The sequence below is a fragment of the Aricia agestis genome, chromosome 7 (genome assembly GCF_905147365.1).
Source record: "Aricia agestis chromosome 7, ilAriAges1.1, whole genome shotgun sequence".
NCBI classification, from domain to species: Eukaryota; Metazoa; Arthropoda; class Insecta; order Lepidoptera; family Lycaenidae; genus Aricia; species Aricia agestis.
In genome coordinates, this window is record NC_056412.1 from 17,145,938 (window position 1) to 17,163,205 (window position 17,268).

Sequence of the window (17,268 nt, forward strand, 5' to 3'; positions counted from 1 at the left end):
CCAATCCCAAATTTCAATATTACCCGCCAATCGTCAGTTTCTGAGCTTGTGTTATTTATTTGTGAAGACGGTGTGAATGTTTGGTAAATTTTTTGAGATGCTTTCACTGCTAAGCTCTCACTAGGAGAGCTGGCACTTGTCTGAAAAATTTTACACAGGTAAAAAAAACTCAATTTAGCTTTGCCTGAATAGTTTTAAGAATTTTAACGACGTTATAAAAGTGTTTTTTTAATCAAATGTAATATCACGGCGTGACTAACTTCATATAAGTCTAAGGATTTTTGGCTAATTTTAATGTAATATGATTGATAAGTATTTTTTATTGTGTCACATAAGGAGTACTTTTTTAATTTGGCTTTTATAATTCAATAAGACTTGACAATAAAAAAATCTTCACAATGATATAAAACTCACCGATGCATTTTTTGCTTGTATTAAAGCTTTAAAACTTTCGGGATAGTTATCGTCTTCACCAATTTCATCAGACACTTTTTTGGTTTTAGCTTCTGAGGAAACTTCGCTGGACCTAAATTTTTCTTTTGATACAGGACGTTTGACGACTCTCATCGATTTTATAGTACTAGTCCTTAGCTTTCTTCTAGATGCTTTAGACGCAATATCGGGGATGGTTGAGGACGAGGAAAATGTTTCAGGTTGACTAGTAACGAATTCCTTGTTTTGACTAGATTTCTCGTCTATTGATGTTATTAAACCTTCCCCAGTCAAGTTAGTGTCGGTTTCTGATAACCGAGTTTTGTACCTCAATTTTCGGGAGTTTCTTATATCATCTATCCTGCTCGTCGTGGGCTTTACAATAGTGATAGTATTAACTGTACCCGCAACGTCCAAATCCAAGGCACCGACATCATTTCGTGTATCGATTCGTGCTCGGCTACGAGTTTGATTATCTCTTGACCTTGAGCCTGGACGTCTCTTGATTTGATCGTTGGCTGCATTGTTTTCAGAATTAAGTTTTGCTGGTTCTGTGACTGCATTAGCTTCATATTTATTAATTCCTCTTGATACTGGATTAGTTGGTATATATGTAGAAGCATTTGCACGGTTGTTTACTCTCCGTGTTCTCTGAATAGTGTTGTCTCTTTTAAGGGTAGTGTCAAAGTTAGTTTCGTTTATGACCGGCCTACTTCTCGTTCGACTGAATGATTTTCTAGAGTCGAATGTGTTTGTTTCCTTTTCGTTTGTTTCCGTTTTCGCTGTTGTCGCTCTTGTCCTACTTCTCGAGACATCGCGCGGTGCAATTTGTTCTCTATGTCGACTTCTTGAATCTCGTGGCCTAAATGTAGGTTTTAATTCTTCTAATTGATCACTACTGCTAGGAGATATTGTTGATGTTGTTCTTCTGTCGATTCGTAACGCGCCTGAACCCTGGAAAAAAACATTCCATTCGTTAACATATTTTTTTTTACTGCCTACAAATATATTCAGTACGGGTCATATTTTCACAGTCTACTTAATTGTCTAATAGGTATAATGGCAGGCCACATAACTTGTTTCGAGCTCGATTCGTGAGTGGCAATTTAACACATGACCGAATTGTATTGTATTACTCACTGTACCGTTTCATACACTCAAATTACGACTGAGGTTATTAAAGAAAATCTAATATAAAATATATTTTTATTCCATATAATATAAAACATATTTTATATAAGATGGAAAAAGGAGACAAGGTTTTATTTGATAAAGGAAAAGTTATTATTCTAACCTAAATTTGATATGAAAACTTTGAAAAAGTTGTAGTTCTCGTAATTAAAAAAAGTTCATACATCTATTTATTTTTTGAACGCTACTCAAAGTCCCTGAATTTCGCTCACTTTCATTATCTTTTATTGGATTTTAGCAAGGAGACAGTGGTTGTATATTGTACATAATAATAATATGTATGTCTCTGGTTATGTAGAGTTTGCGTAAAAATCCAAAAGAATGTGGATGAAACCCGTTGTTCTAGAGGCGAAGACATGTAAATTCAAAACCTTAATACTAAGAGTATGTTTCTCCGTCTGTCTGTCTATAACCTCCTCATGCTTAAACGGCTGAGACGATTAAGATTAAATTTTATACATATGGATATTTGAAAATCGGGAAAGAACATAATATGATGTGCTTTCCAATACCACAAAAACTATGCTATGATATTTTTTATTGCAGAAAAATGTACGGTTACCGAGTGATAAACAAATTAGGCACAACAGAGTTGCGGCCGTCATATAGTAGGATTATAAAAAAGGATTATAAATAAGTGGTATAATAAAAAAAACAAACAACATTGTACTTAAAATTCTAGCTATAGCGGTTCCTGAGATACAGCCTGGAGACAGACAGACGGACAGACAACGAAGTCTTACGATAGTCCCGTTTTTACCCTTTGGATACGAACCCTAAAAAAGTCAGATCCGCGGTTGCATAAAGAGGTAACAGACAGACCCGACCCATACTTATTAAGAACTATAGTTTATACAGTTCACCGTGTCATCTCTAGGTGTTTCCCTTATTGTATAACACCGAAAAGGCATTTTTATTAAGTCGGGCGAAAGTCGTCTGGTATCGCTTTCGTACTAAACCAGTCGGCTTTCTTCAATGTGTAACAGCGGTTGGTTACGTGGCTCGTGTGACACACTGTAGCGATGCGATAAGAATCAGGCTCCGATTGAAGTCCTTCAGCCAGTCACGAGAAATCCCAATCGGATTGATCGCTGTCCTGAATCGCGCTAACAATTTTTTTTATTGACTATTAAAAATTAGGTTGATTAATTATATGCATATTCGTATTATAAAATATGCAAAAGTGTGGCTATTTGTCCGTTATATCTTCAAGCTTAAAAGGCAGAGGCGATTGTTATGCTGATGAGATTTAGGGCCTGTTTCACCACTTTCTGATAAAGTGCCTAATAGGCTATTCACAACTTTTTTGACAGACTTGATCTGTCAAGCTAATCGGTGGATAGCCTGTTCGTCACTTAACAGGAAGTGGTGAAACAGGCCCTTAGTATGCAAATACATCGAGTTCCGAGAAATGGCGCAGGATATTTTTTATCGTATAAAAACCAGAGCGAATGTCAAACTATATAAAATACATGAAAACCTTCCTTCAATTTGAGCTTTAGTTATAATTCCTTCAAATATTATATTAGCATTTCTTTGAACATATGTTTTTAAAACAATGATAATTAGAACGGACCTTTTAGGGACTAAGTTCATAACATACACCACGTATCGGCCCAAGGTTATTAACTGAAAGTGGTCGCCTTGCCATTGTGGTAAAGCTCGACAAAAGGACTTGCAACACGCTCGCCAACTTTGTGCATGCTAATTCTGTCAACGCACTTATTATTGTTTACTTAGAGTCACTTAAGTTTTTTCTTTAGTTTTTTTTTAATATTGTAAAGTTGCAAGTTGTTGAAAAAAATGTTTCTTTACTGGCATTATCTAAATATATATAACTCAAAGGTTCAAAGGTGACTATCAATACAAAGCCCAAACCACTGGACGGATCGGGCTGGAATGTGGCATGCAGGTAGATGTTATGACGTAGGCATCCGCTAAGATAGGATTTTTATCAATTCTACCCCCAAGGGAATAAAATAGAGGATAAAAGTTTGTATAAAACTTTGTCAACTTAAACTGATCGGGCTGAGACTATGATACCTAATAAGGTATTTATTAATAATAATACTTCTTAACGCGTGCGAAGCCGCGGGCAAACGCTACAGATATTTTGGCCGCATTATGTAATTGACATTTAGGCAGTACGTAGTCATCCATACAAACATCTATATTTGAGCAAATGATGAAGACTTTATACAGTATGAAAACTATTGTTTTTTTTTTTTTTTTTAATGAAATAAGGGGGCAAACGAGCAAACGGGTCACCTGATGGAAAGCAACTTCCGTCGCCCATGGACATTCGCAGAATCAGAAGAGCTGCAGGTGCGTTGCCGGCCTTTTAAGAGGGAATAGGGTAATAGGGGAGGGTAGGGATGGGAAGGGAATTGGGGAGGGTAGGGAAGGGAATAGGGTAGGGGATTAGGCCTCCGGTAAACTCACTCACTCGGCGAAACCCAGCGCTAGCGCTGTTTCACGCCGGTTTTCTGTGAGAACGTGGTATTTCTCCGGTCGAGCCGACCCATTCGTGCCGAAGCATGGCTCTCCCACGTATGAAATTGTCTATAATTCTTGCTTAATATTAAATCAACTCAACCAGCATCGGTATTATCTATTGTCATTAATTACAGTGAAACCAAATAAAATACCGGACCAAGCCTTTATGACCTAAAAAAGACTTTATAAAATAAATAGCAATCATAGTTCCAGATTAAAACAATATAGACCACACGGTATAGATCAGACAGTTATAATCATCTTTAGTTTCATGCAGTGGCGTAACTACACCTTCTTGGGACCGTGACAAAATTTTTGATGGGTCCCTAGGTATTATTATTAACAGCTGGTAGTGTCCCACTGGACAATGCCTCCCCTATTTCCTTCCACACGTCTCTATCCTAGGTATAATGAAAAAAAAACTGACTCCGCGGCCTGTTAGGCCGGGCCCCTTTTGAGGGGCCCATTGCTACGCCACTGGTTTGATGATTACGCGAATTCCTTTAAAAACTGCCTTAGGACATTGCCTCATCGATCGGAGAACGTCTAATAACTATAATGGTAGTAATCCAAAGATTTAACACCGCTGTAATTTCAGACGGTATTTTACGCAATTCTGTGAAATAAAACTTAAGGTTTCATATTTTCCATCACGATTCTGCACTTAGGTGATTGGATAATTCGTTTAAGCCAAGATTCCAATTAACTAAGCGGTATCTGTAGATTGATTTTATCTTTCTGTATGTCTTTATTTACATTATGTCATTATAGTACTAATATTATGTTCCTCGTATTTTGAGCTGCTGAAATTCGTTTCATATATTTAGTTTATAGATCATACATTTTTCCTTTTCCTAGACTCAACGTAAGTGTAAACCTTTCATCAACGAGGTAACAGACAGACATAATCACTTTCGTATTAGTATTATGCGTTGATGGTTCATGATGGCTGTTCTTCATGCAGAAAACGTACGTCATGAAAAACATCTTTCATGCTGAAAATAATGCATGAACACTATGACATAACAAATTGGGATGCGTCTGACATACGGAACCGTACCGTATGACATACTGCCTTACATAATAACGTTCACTTTCGTACTGTAATTATTGGATGCGGCTAGCGCTGGCGCAATATGGATCACTGAACTGTATTGTGCTAATCGAGGCTAAACCGCAGTAGAAGATGGATGGATGGACGATTCAGCTTTTATAAAGCTAAATACAGCTTTTTATGCCGAGTTTATATACGCGCGAACAAGCCGATCGGCCGCTACACCACGAGATCACAAGCAAATGTATGTAAGGATTTATTTAAGAGGATACACCAGGGGCAAGAGAAATTGAAAATAGGTATTTGAAAATGTATTGCTGTCTCACCAATCTCAAGTCTCCCACCGCAGAGCGCGATAGAGACAACACGACAAAAGTTCTAATAAAAGAACAGAAAATCTTCGATTCGTTGTCCGCTGATTCCTTCTCCAAAACTTAACCGATTTAAGTATTTTTTTCATTAAGAATTAAAGCAAGGCTTGAGCTGTGTTCTTATGTTTATTTTTTTGTATATTCTAGCCAGTTTTGTTTTCTGGGTGTTTGAACACAGAGGAAAATCTGGCCATTTTTTTGGGTTTTTGGACGTTCTTATCTTTTTTAATAATTAAATTATGAAAAAAAAGAAAACATAGGGACATGCTAATAGTGGCCATAGATATTCAGGAAAAAAATCATAACTCTACCGGCATTATCCAGGGAGGAAACAGGGGACAGCGTTTGTATGGAAAAACGGCGGTGTGGAATCCTCTTAAATAGCGGCTCGGTCGCTCTGCATGTCGTTTACATACATATTTTGCATGTCATCTCGCGGTGCAGCCGCCAAACCGCGCGGTCGGGCGGACGCATATAAAACGAGCCTGAAGGTGCTCCCTCACTGCGAGCATTCACTTGTAATGTAACATAGATTTACTACACGTGTGACTTTATTACACGTGTAATATAACATAGATTCGACTTTGAGCAGTACATTACAATACTATCTCCCTGATTGACGAGCATTCGCGTGTAATGTAACATTCGACTTTAAGCATTCCATAGCTAGTTGATGTTACAAGTTGTATCAATAATATTATACAGTGTATAATATACACTGTATCATTACAAGGTGCGCATTGTAATGCTTGGTTTTGTATCATTACAAGGTGCGCATTGTAATGCTCGACTCTATAACGTTACATTACAAGTGAATGCTCCCGGTGAAGGAGCACCAGCATTTAAAGTTTCGATACAGTCTCAGTATATTAAACTTCAAACCTGCCAAACCGTCAATGCCTTTCCGATTCATGAAAACTACAAAAATCAGTCGTTTGATGTTGGTTTAAGAGTTATTTAACTTGTTTGATAGATTGAAACAGTAGTATGTTGGATAATAATAGCAGAATGGAAGTAGAGAAATTATTGAATAAAGACACAAATCCAAGCGAAGCTGTTAGCTTTAAAATTAGGCCAGAAACAAACCCTGAATCTAAACCAATATTAGAAACAATGAAGATTTGTTTGTTTGTATTGAATAAATACGTACATTACTAAACCAGTTTCATGCATTTGGTACAGACATTAAACAGGGAGGAGAAAGACTAAATTTTAAATCAGCAAAATGTGTGGTTTCGTGAGCAAAACATAATATTCATTTGCAAAAGCTAACTCGTAAGGAAAATCCGCATGGCCTCTACATGTTGAAATATATATTATCATTATAATATTGCACATTTTCCGTTTTAGGAACTCATATAAATTAAATAATACCCAATTAAATGTGTTAAAACTAAAGCTATGCCTAAAATATTAAATTCCAAGGATTTTCTAATAATAATACTCCTACGGTAGACCAAATACGACCAAAGTCACCTTAACCATTTATAAAGGTATTTAAAACCAGCAATGATTCAGACCATCTGCTTTTGGAAAGCCTTAATAATTCAGAAGTGACATTTGAATAATATAGTAGGCGCCATCATGGTTTAGGTAAATTGGACATTATTTTTAAAATTAGGTTAATAGGTAAAACTATTCGACGAGAACTGAAACCAAACCAAAAATATGCAATATTTTTTAAATAAAAAAAAAGTATAGGTGCTATTATGTATATTTATTGTAACTTTTCTACGGCTCTACTTTTTTTTAATTCAACGACTGTTAATAGCTTTAGAGCGTAGGTTTAGTACTTATAAGATTATGTAAAATACTATTTATTCCGGAGAATTTAAGGTTCCCGTGCGACAAACGAATCTTAACGCTACAAAATCGCGGACAGCATATTTTTCTTGTTTCCGAGGTTTTTTTGACAGAATAGCCCATCAAAAACTCAAGTGATTAAATAAACTCAATAAAAGCAACTATTATCTATACATATAATAAAATCGTAGGAAACTCAATTCTGTACATTGAATATTTTTGAAAAATAATACTTGGGACGTGATCTACTATGCTGACGCGGACGAAGTCGCGGGCACCAGCTAGTTCTACGATAAAACGTACTACATATGTATTTAGTAATCTGTGATAATATTACATAACGGCGGAACTAAATCAAGTATTCGATATTTAATGAACGTTTTTGTGGAACTATGACTATCATTACAGGTAATGTAACATAATATTAATAGCTTCAGTGGCCTACTAGCACCTAATACCTGCTCGCCTTCGCAGGATCACAAAGGTCGTAAGATAGTTATTTAATTTTCTGACATAATGATTTTAGTTATTAATCAAAGTAATAAGAGGATGCCCCTGTTTCATTTATTGTTGGCTCGTGATGCATACTCATGGGCCATGATTGACAATATGATTGCGAATCTGCCTATAGCATGAGCAATCGACGTCGATCGTTGGCAATCATAGACGAATACTCTACCTGTAATCGCATGCATTGGTCGTCATTGGCCAACGTGAAGAGGCAACAATAGAATGTACAGTAAAGCCATTATGCTATTATTACTTGGTTATTTTCCTTTATAAATTATATAAATATAAGATACAAAACAAGAAAACCATTAGCAACATGGTTATACTGTATATTTTAATGATTGTTGATATTATAACCTCCCTCCTCCCAACTAAACTAATTTCTTGTTGGGTTACCCTCAACCCAATAAGAAATTAGTTTACGAGAGTTGTATATTTTCCGAAATATAAACAAGATAATATTGTCTTTTCCCGGGAAAAGTTAGCATACCAAACATGATCATCAGCTTAGTGGTTTGAGCATGAAGGCACACACATTTTTTATTTATAATATCAGTGACTATTATATAAAGTAAATGATAGATTATAAAATGTTCTTATTGGTATGGTCCTGGCAAAAAAAAGTAGATGCTGTTTTACTGATTAAACGTCAAAGTGGAATTGAGTCTCAATTAATTATGGTTTTATCTAATTACATAGACGACATTTCATCAAAATAGCTCCATCGCTATGCTGCTTATTATATTATTTATACATTTTAAAAATACTTGCCGTAACTATTAATTCGTATATTTTCCCATATAATACTATATCGAGAATCAATATCACTACATAATATCTATCTATCTATATAATACTCAAAGGTGACTGACTGACTGATTGACATAGTGATCTATCAACGGACAGCCCAAACCACTGGATGGATGGGGCTGAAATTTTGCATGCAGGTAGATGTTATGACGAAAGCATCCCTTACGAAAGGATTTTGATAAATTCCAACCCCAAGGGGTTAAAATAGGGGATGAAAGTTTGTATATAATATTACTTCTTAACGCGAGCGAAGCCGCGGGCAAAAGCTCGTAATAAAACAAAGTCGAACAGGAGATACGAAGTGGGAGGGACGGCGGATTTGCCTTCTACTTGAACAGATTCAAGCTGAAGGAGGATCCGTCCTGCCTGTGTCAGCCAGGAGTTGAGGAGACGGTTCCTCACCTGCTACTCGAGTGCCCAATTTTTGCTAGCAATAGATACGATTTTGAGCAGAAATTGGCACATCGATAAGGGGTTAGAATCTGCCATCCATCCTGGGGGGTGAAAAGCGGGATATCTTCCTGGCTTTTTGCAGGACAATCGTGGGTGTAGTAAATAAGCGTAATGGTAGTATTTTGTGTGATAACAATAATTAGGTTCTAATTTTAAGCTGTGATATTAAGATAGTCTCTGTACTTTTGTTGTTTTATTATTTGACATTTTAATTGTATTTTATTTGTTTAATTTAGTGGAATCATTTATTGTATTTTTGTAATCTAGTGTTAATTACATCGTATATTTTATGTTGGATATCATAAATTTTGTACAAATTATAATAAGTATTGAACATAATTGTAACATCAAAGGCTGATTGGACAAATTGTATGTATTTATAGACAAATAGAAAATAAATAGCCCTGATAATGTTAGGGGGACGAAATAATTTAAAAAAAAAACGCTTTTTTTCCCTCATGTTCCCTTTTATAACTTTAAAACTACGCAACGGATTTTGATGCGGTTTTCTTAGAGTGATTCAAGAGAGAGGTTTATAAGTAACATTCATTAAATGGTGGAGAAATACTGTTATTGTTATCTAATGTGATGTCGTAAATAATTACATTTTTTCCGCTTACATTGCAAACGCAGGCTGAACCCTACGAGATCTATCAAAATAATGTACCAAGTATTGTACACATTGAAAAGGTCTACAGAAAACTCCGCGATGGTATATATCTATCTCTTATGGATATCCCACAATAACAGTTTATTGTCATTTACTTTTAACGACAAATAATGAATATAAATCAAAACTGCTGAATCTATTTTAATCACTTTTTCAGTGGCTATATATTTTATACCCGTGCGAAACTGGGGCGAGTCGCTAGTGGAGCTATAATTATAGTAGATAGATAGATGGACTACAAAGATTCCAATTATATATATACAAGAATTGCTCGTTTAAAGATATAAGATTTAGGTATGTCGAAGCGCCTGGGCGATCCAATTTTAACAGAGGTGTCAAATAGATAATAGGTTGTATTTTTTACGTTGTAAGGTTTATTTAACTTATTTTGATGATTCGAGATCTATTATTATTAGAGGGTCACACTACATTCTCATAATCGTGGGAGGAATTAAACCTTTTAGAAATGCTATTGTAATTTTAAAAACTAAAATTACGCAATCCCTCACAATATCGAATGATAGGATCAGCAAGACCTAGGTTTTGTTACAAAAACATTTTCATCTCTATTACTTTGTAATAAAGTGTATAATAGTGCAATATACTAATCAGAAATTAAGAATTTTTGTAAGCAAGAGTTACATGCAAAGTTACATCATAATCTGTTCTATCAGACTATATTAGTAACGAAATGTCTGTTTCATTACGTTATTATTTGGTAGCCATATAATTACAGGTCTTTATGTACACAAATAGCTAAAGGTTAAATCACAATTTTATGTACAAAATATCTATTTTATGAACATTGCTACTGATTTATGTGGAAATAGTAATTTAATGATATTAAATGAAAACTTAACAAATAATTACGAAATTCCGCACATATCTATATTTATGGACGAGTGTTTACTAATGTTAATATTATATATAAAGTACTCGTGTTGTTGCAACAATGCTAATTACCGTACTCCTCTGAAACGGCTTTACTGATTTTTACAAAATTTTATATACATATTCAGTAGGTCTGAGAATCAGCTACTTGGGGACTTTTTATATTGATAAGTGCATTTGTTAAATAAATACATAATAGTAAATTTTTACAACTCGAGACTGACGGCGACCATTGTTTGTGCAACGGGATGGCGATGGATGTTGCCATGGTACCGTATTTATTTAGTCACCTCAATAAAATAACCATTTTATATCCACTACTGTTTATGGTTTGCTGGAAGAGATCTCTTAAGAGGAGTCCACACCGCCGTTTTTCCATACAAACGTTGTCCCCTGTTTCCTCCCTGGATAATACCGGTAGAGTTATGATTTTTTTCCTGAATATTAATGGCCACTATTAGCATGTCTCTATGTTTTCTTTTTTTCATAATTGTATTATTAAAAAAGATAAGAACGTCCAAAAACCCAAAAAAATGGCCAGATTTTCCTCTGTGTTCAAACACCCAGAAAACAAAACTGGCTAAAATATACAAAAAAAATAAAACATAGGAAGACAGCTCAAGCCTTGCTTTAATTCTTAATGAAAAAAGTACTTAAATCGGTTAGGTTTCGGAGAAGGAATCGAAGATTTTCTGTTCTTTTATTAGAACTTTTGTCGTGTTGTCTCTATCGCGCTCTGCGGTGGGAGACTTGAAATTGGTGAGACAGCAATACATTTTCAAATACCTATTTTCAATTTCTCTCGCCCCTGGTGTATCCTCTTAAAGAGATAAGTACGCTAATGTTATATTGTCACTTTTATAAATATGTCTTAATTTTGTCCATAAAGAGAATAAATAAATAAATAAAATAATAAAGAACTACATTACAACTACAAATAATTTATATGGCAAAATAACATTTGCCGGGACAGCTAGTATTTTTATAATTTTACATTAAGAAGTTATAAAATATTATAATGTTGATAAAATCTACCGTTTTGTAGACAGCTATGCTTCAGCTTCAGTTTGTTTACCTGAAAAAAGAAAGATTATGTTTTTATTATGTTTTAACGACCAATTTTAACGAGTGAAGAGTAAATAGATTACTACCTAATGGGTCTTTTTTTTTTTTTCAAAATTATATAAGTATTGTTTACGATGTTGAGTTATATTTTTAAACCTAAATGTATTACTTGTAATTACCTAAGTATATTGGTGTAACAATGATGAATAGATTTCGATAGCATCTCAATTAAAAAATAGCGCTTAGCTAATCTTAGGATGAGGATAAGGTCGTACGTATATCGGCTGATATAACCTCGATACTTGAAAGGAGATGGCCAGTGCAATTGGTACAAGGACCCATCTAAAATGATGCGTGAGAAAAAACTGAAAACGCTTAGATGATATCTAATTAAAACATCAGTCAAGTCACGAATCGTGATGCGTCTGCGACGATTTGTATCTGGAGGTAAATTGAAGCGTTTACAACCATTGCAAAAGATTACATTTAAACAATGCAATTTAGTAATAATATTTAAAGCAATTTGACACCTCTATGGTGTAGTGGTTTAGGGCTCTTGATTCGTAGGTCGCAGGTTCCCGCGTCGGTTGTTGTATACATATTTGGTTAGGAAAATATGATTGGCACCTGATTGTCAGACGAGCAAGAAAGATGGCATGCAAGAAGTCCTGCGTTTCTGTCCTGGATCTCTCGCAAATCATGTCGGTCATCCCCCCCACCACCACTGCGCGTATTTTTTCCAGGTTAAAAACTATCCTATTTACTTTTGTGGGATTTCAAATATCTCCATACCATATTTGGTCACTGTTAAGCATTTGTGTATCAATCCACATTTTTTTGTCATGTTATGAATGCAGCCTTGTTCTAAATGATCTAAAGAACATGATTGCATTCATAACTGAATATGTAATTTTTTGAAGGATGATACACAAATACATAATAGCATCCATTTATCGTTTCAGCAGCTTAAACATGAAAAGGTAACAGACAAAAAGATGGGCAGACACACTTTCACATGTGTAATATTAGTACGGTGATAATAAAATCATCATCCTTATATAACCTTAACTTAGTCTTAACCTACATTACTTTTGGCTCTTACGCAACAAGCCAAAAGTTAAAAGTTCAAAAATGTAACCTTTTAGAGAAGGCTGATACCTGAACTTCGAAGATGACGGGAAAGCTACTGACATAAAAGGATGGATAATTAACTTATTAAATTAAATTATGTTTAACAGGTTGTATTTATATTTCCAACAGTAGTTCCATTAAGGGTGAAGCCAAACGAGCGTAATTTTGTGAGTCGTGAGTCGCAGAATTTCTGCCGCGTAAATATCTTTTTATACAAATCATGACTCACAAAATTACGCTAGTGTGAATCAAACAGGACTTTTGTATAAAACTGAATGCAGCAGAATTGCCAGCCGAAATTCTGCGACTCACCACTCACAAATTACGCTCGTTTGGCTTCACCCTAAGCCCGGCCGCACATTGTCCGAAATTTCTGATACGAAAGATTTCAACGTCGGCCGGACCGCCACCCCGCACACTATCCGAAATTTCCTTCCGGCGAGTTCGAGCTCACTCGGATCAGTACAAAATGTAAGAGATAGCGCGATCCGTCAGAAACATTTGAACTGCCATCCGATCGACGTCATCTGACACATAATGTCAGACGCCCGCCGGAACGCAATTAAAAATGTCTGCCATCCGATAGACGGCATCTGACAACTCATCCGGATCGGACGAGGATGAGATGACGTCGATCGGATGAGTACTCTGGTGTTTCGTCCCAAGGTTTTTAGGCCCAGTGGGCCCAATGACCAGATATGAATTTTTAACATTTTATCATCTGGCGATTGGTCCCACTTTTATGAATCATTGTTTTCTGGCAAGAAATTTTGAAGTAGGGTTGGCACGAAAATAATCAGTTGTAACCATAATATTGTTTTGTAAAAAAAAAATATCTAACATAATATTATAGGTCACGTATTGGATATACGAGTTTTCATTTTACTAATTATTGCAACACCACATTAACAGGAAATATTTAATATTCAAAATAATAATAATTAATTAAGTACATAAATAATAACTTATTTAATATTTATTTAAGTCAGATATAATAATTGTTAGAAGAGACTTTGCCGATTAAGCTCAGCCGCACATTGTCCAAAATTTCTGATCCGAAACATATTTAACACTAAAAATATCTAACACCTTAAAACTTATATTATTATTATTAATACCTAAACATACTGCGTCGAATCAAGTTTTTAAAAAATACCTGCTCTAATAGGTACTGCGTGAAATTTTAATGGTTGTTTTCCCACAGTAAAATGATTCTATCTTAGTTGTACGATAAACTTGAGAAGTTTTTTTTGTATTGATTATAAATAAAATTCAGCCGGGCTATAGCCGCTCGCGCCTATCGGCATAAAGTTGCCATAGCACCTACGTGATACAAAATATTTTTCATTTTCAAATTCAAATGTCTTTATTGCCAGAATGTTGTAGATATAAAGGTTTTATTAAAAACTTATAGTTTTAACATTCTGCCACAATAATGGCGCGTAATTGAATTAAACTTACTTATATAAAATTAATTAATTAATTAGTCGTTCTCATACAAAAAAAAATTATATACCTATAATTTGCCAATTAAAGAAATATATAAGTTTTATATAAAAATAATAATTATAAATAAATTTTAAACTGAAATAACTATACAATAATAATATAATTAGATTATTTAGAAAATAAGTACTTTTGTTATTATTTATGTCATAAGAGATTTTAATATATTACATGTCCATTGTATTATTTTAAATATCATATTATATTCATTCAGTGTGTAATAAATGCTTTCATACAAAGCAATTATTTTGTTTTTTATTCAAATCTACAACTTTTTTGCTAGCCCTACCTACGGACATAAGCCCAAAAGTAAAAAAAAAAAATACTTGGGACCAATCGCCAGATGACAAAAACGTTAAAAATTCATATCTGGTGATTGGGCCCACTGGGCCCAAAAACCTTGGTTGGGACGAAACACCAGAGTACTCATCGGATGGCAGTTCATATGTTTCTGATCAGAAATTTCGGACAATTTGCGGCCGGCCTAAGTATGTAATTATATTAATAAGGGTTCCGTTTTTTGCCATTTGGCTACGGAACCCTAAAAAAACGTGTTACACTCGGGGACTGCCGCGTTCAAGCTATTGCATAGCATTTTTAATCAACTTATTCAATTATTTTTCTTCTCGCCGCGTTAGTTCCCGAACCAGTGGTAGGCACCAGTACCAACAACGTTCTGAAAGTATTTGTTTGAAATCTATTAAAAATTAAACTTTTTTTTTAATAATTTGCATACGTCTAGTCGGACGTAAGCAAATTATTGCACTAATTTACGGGGCGGATAATTCGTCAAAGAACTAAAGTCACCGACATATCACAATATAGTGCAGAGAATCAGTACGCTGAAGTGGAACTGGGCTGGTCACTTAGTTCGAAGAACAGACGATCGCTGGAGTAAACTTACTCTGGAATGGAGACCAAGGCTAGGAAATCGGGGTGTAGGTCAACCTCCACTAGGTGGGATGACGATCTCTCTTTAGTTGCGGGCCCATGTTGGATGCGAGTAGCAGGAGATCGGTCATCTTGGCGTTCATTGAGAGAGGCCTATGTCCAGCAGTGAATGACTATAGGCTTATATGATGATGATGATGATACGTCTAGTCGCCCTCACATAAACACCGTACCGTCGGAGGGGGGGGGGGGGGTTAACGAACTCTAAATATTAACGAAATTCTTTATTGTAAAAGTGCATATGCAACACTACAACTTACAAAGATGTTTTGACTCTAGACCAAATTTATAAAGTGTCACTAGAGAGACAGGCTTTATTTTACTTCTATCTTGTCAACACCATCTTAGTATCGTTTTACTTGTGGCCAAATTACGAATATAATCCCTGATGACATTTGAGTGACAAGTGACAACTCTTTCTTCACTATATTCACGCGCTTGTAGGTCTGTATTACAACATAGAGAACTGTCAAAATAATGACAATATGCATAAAATATGAAATTATCGTGAACACAAGCTCGGTTTAAGTGTACATACTAATATCTTTGATATGACATGTATGGTCGCCGATAGGCCTACGGTTTCTCGATCTTATGACTATGATGCTAAGGTTGAAAATTGACGGTTATATTAATTGACCTAATCTGATAAACTTTAAGGCGGACTTCGATCTTTCAGATAAGTAATTGTCTAATGCACTGTAATAAAATAGAGCACACAGTTCTGTTGAGCATGTAATCATTAATAAATAACTCCCACACCGGTTTCGGTGACGGTGGCCGGATTCATTGAAACCAGGCCAGTTACGCAGGAGTAGTTTTATAGTGCCCAAGTGTGTGCGCAGTACACAAGAGCACTCTCTATTCCTTTACTCTCACAACCCGGACGACCGATAAGACCGGCGAGAGATCAGGCGCAGGACCGACTTTTTACATGCCCATCCGACACATGGTTCATCTTAGTTGTCATCTTAGTGATCAGCCTGCATTGTCCTAACCAAACTTGGAAATAACAAGTTTCCAACGCGGGAATCGAACCCACCTTCCGAGTCAAGAGCCGCGCTCTAAACCACTGGACCACGGAGGCGTCATTATCTATATAATTATATACTTATAATCATTAATAGAGGTGTAACGTACGCCATATTTATCCGAAACTAGATAATTATTAATTAGCAAACTTCATATTATTACTTCCCACTATGGACCACTATACACTACTTTCCTGGACTAAATATTCAAGACAATTCATATATATTTAAGACTAAAATTACCCAAATCGGTTCAGCCGTTCTCAACTTTAAGCGAGACTAACAAAATTTAAAAAATATTTTTATATAAATACATAATAATAAATACTAAACTGACAAACTGTCCAAAAATTATTATTTGTATATCGATCTAAAGTAGCCGAAATTACGAACGAAAGAAGGTACAGTGCACCGCCATAATATAGTTAATCAGCCTTAAAATAAATTAAAATAGTAACTATGGTATAATAAAAATAAAGAGGCTCTGATTTTTAATTTCATAAACACACGGGCAGACACGTGAAACTTATAACGTTGGAGGTTAAACATACTGCTTTAGCTTGTTATGTGAAACAAAACAAACATTTATAAAAATATAAATGCCACAAATAAATTCATGGATAAATCTGATTATTCATCAAGGCTTTAACAACAATGTCTGAAAGTGTAAGAACAAGTGTTCTTTAGACGAGGACAGCCACTCTTCTTTGTACATACTATGTTGACTACCTACATAATGATTCAACATAGTAATAGTAAAGCAAGTCACGTTACAGTCGGCCAATAGTTTAAACTATTTGTATGTTTATGTAGAACATTATATTGTTTATTTACGACAAATACAGAATTTGAAAAGAATTTCAAACACAGAATTATAAAACATTTCGACTCTCTATACAGAGC

At 35.1% G+C, this 17,268-nt stretch overlaps 1 protein-coding gene across 1 annotated transcript in view; it reads right to left on the bottom strand.

Moving 5' to 3' along the window:
- Nucleotides 1-17,268, bottom strand: part of LOC121729108 (serine-rich adhesin for platelets-like) — a 63,336-nt gene that overhangs the window by 13,381 nt on the left and 32,687 nt on the right. The window contains exons 2-3 of the mRNA XM_042117494.1: nt 415-1,386; nt 24-140 (exon numbers count right to left, since the gene is read on the bottom strand). Coding sequence (XP_041973428.1) covers nt 24-140; nt 415-1,386 — 1,089 coding nt within the window. The remainder of the gene's footprint in view (nt 1-23; nt 141-414; nt 1,387-17,268) is intronic.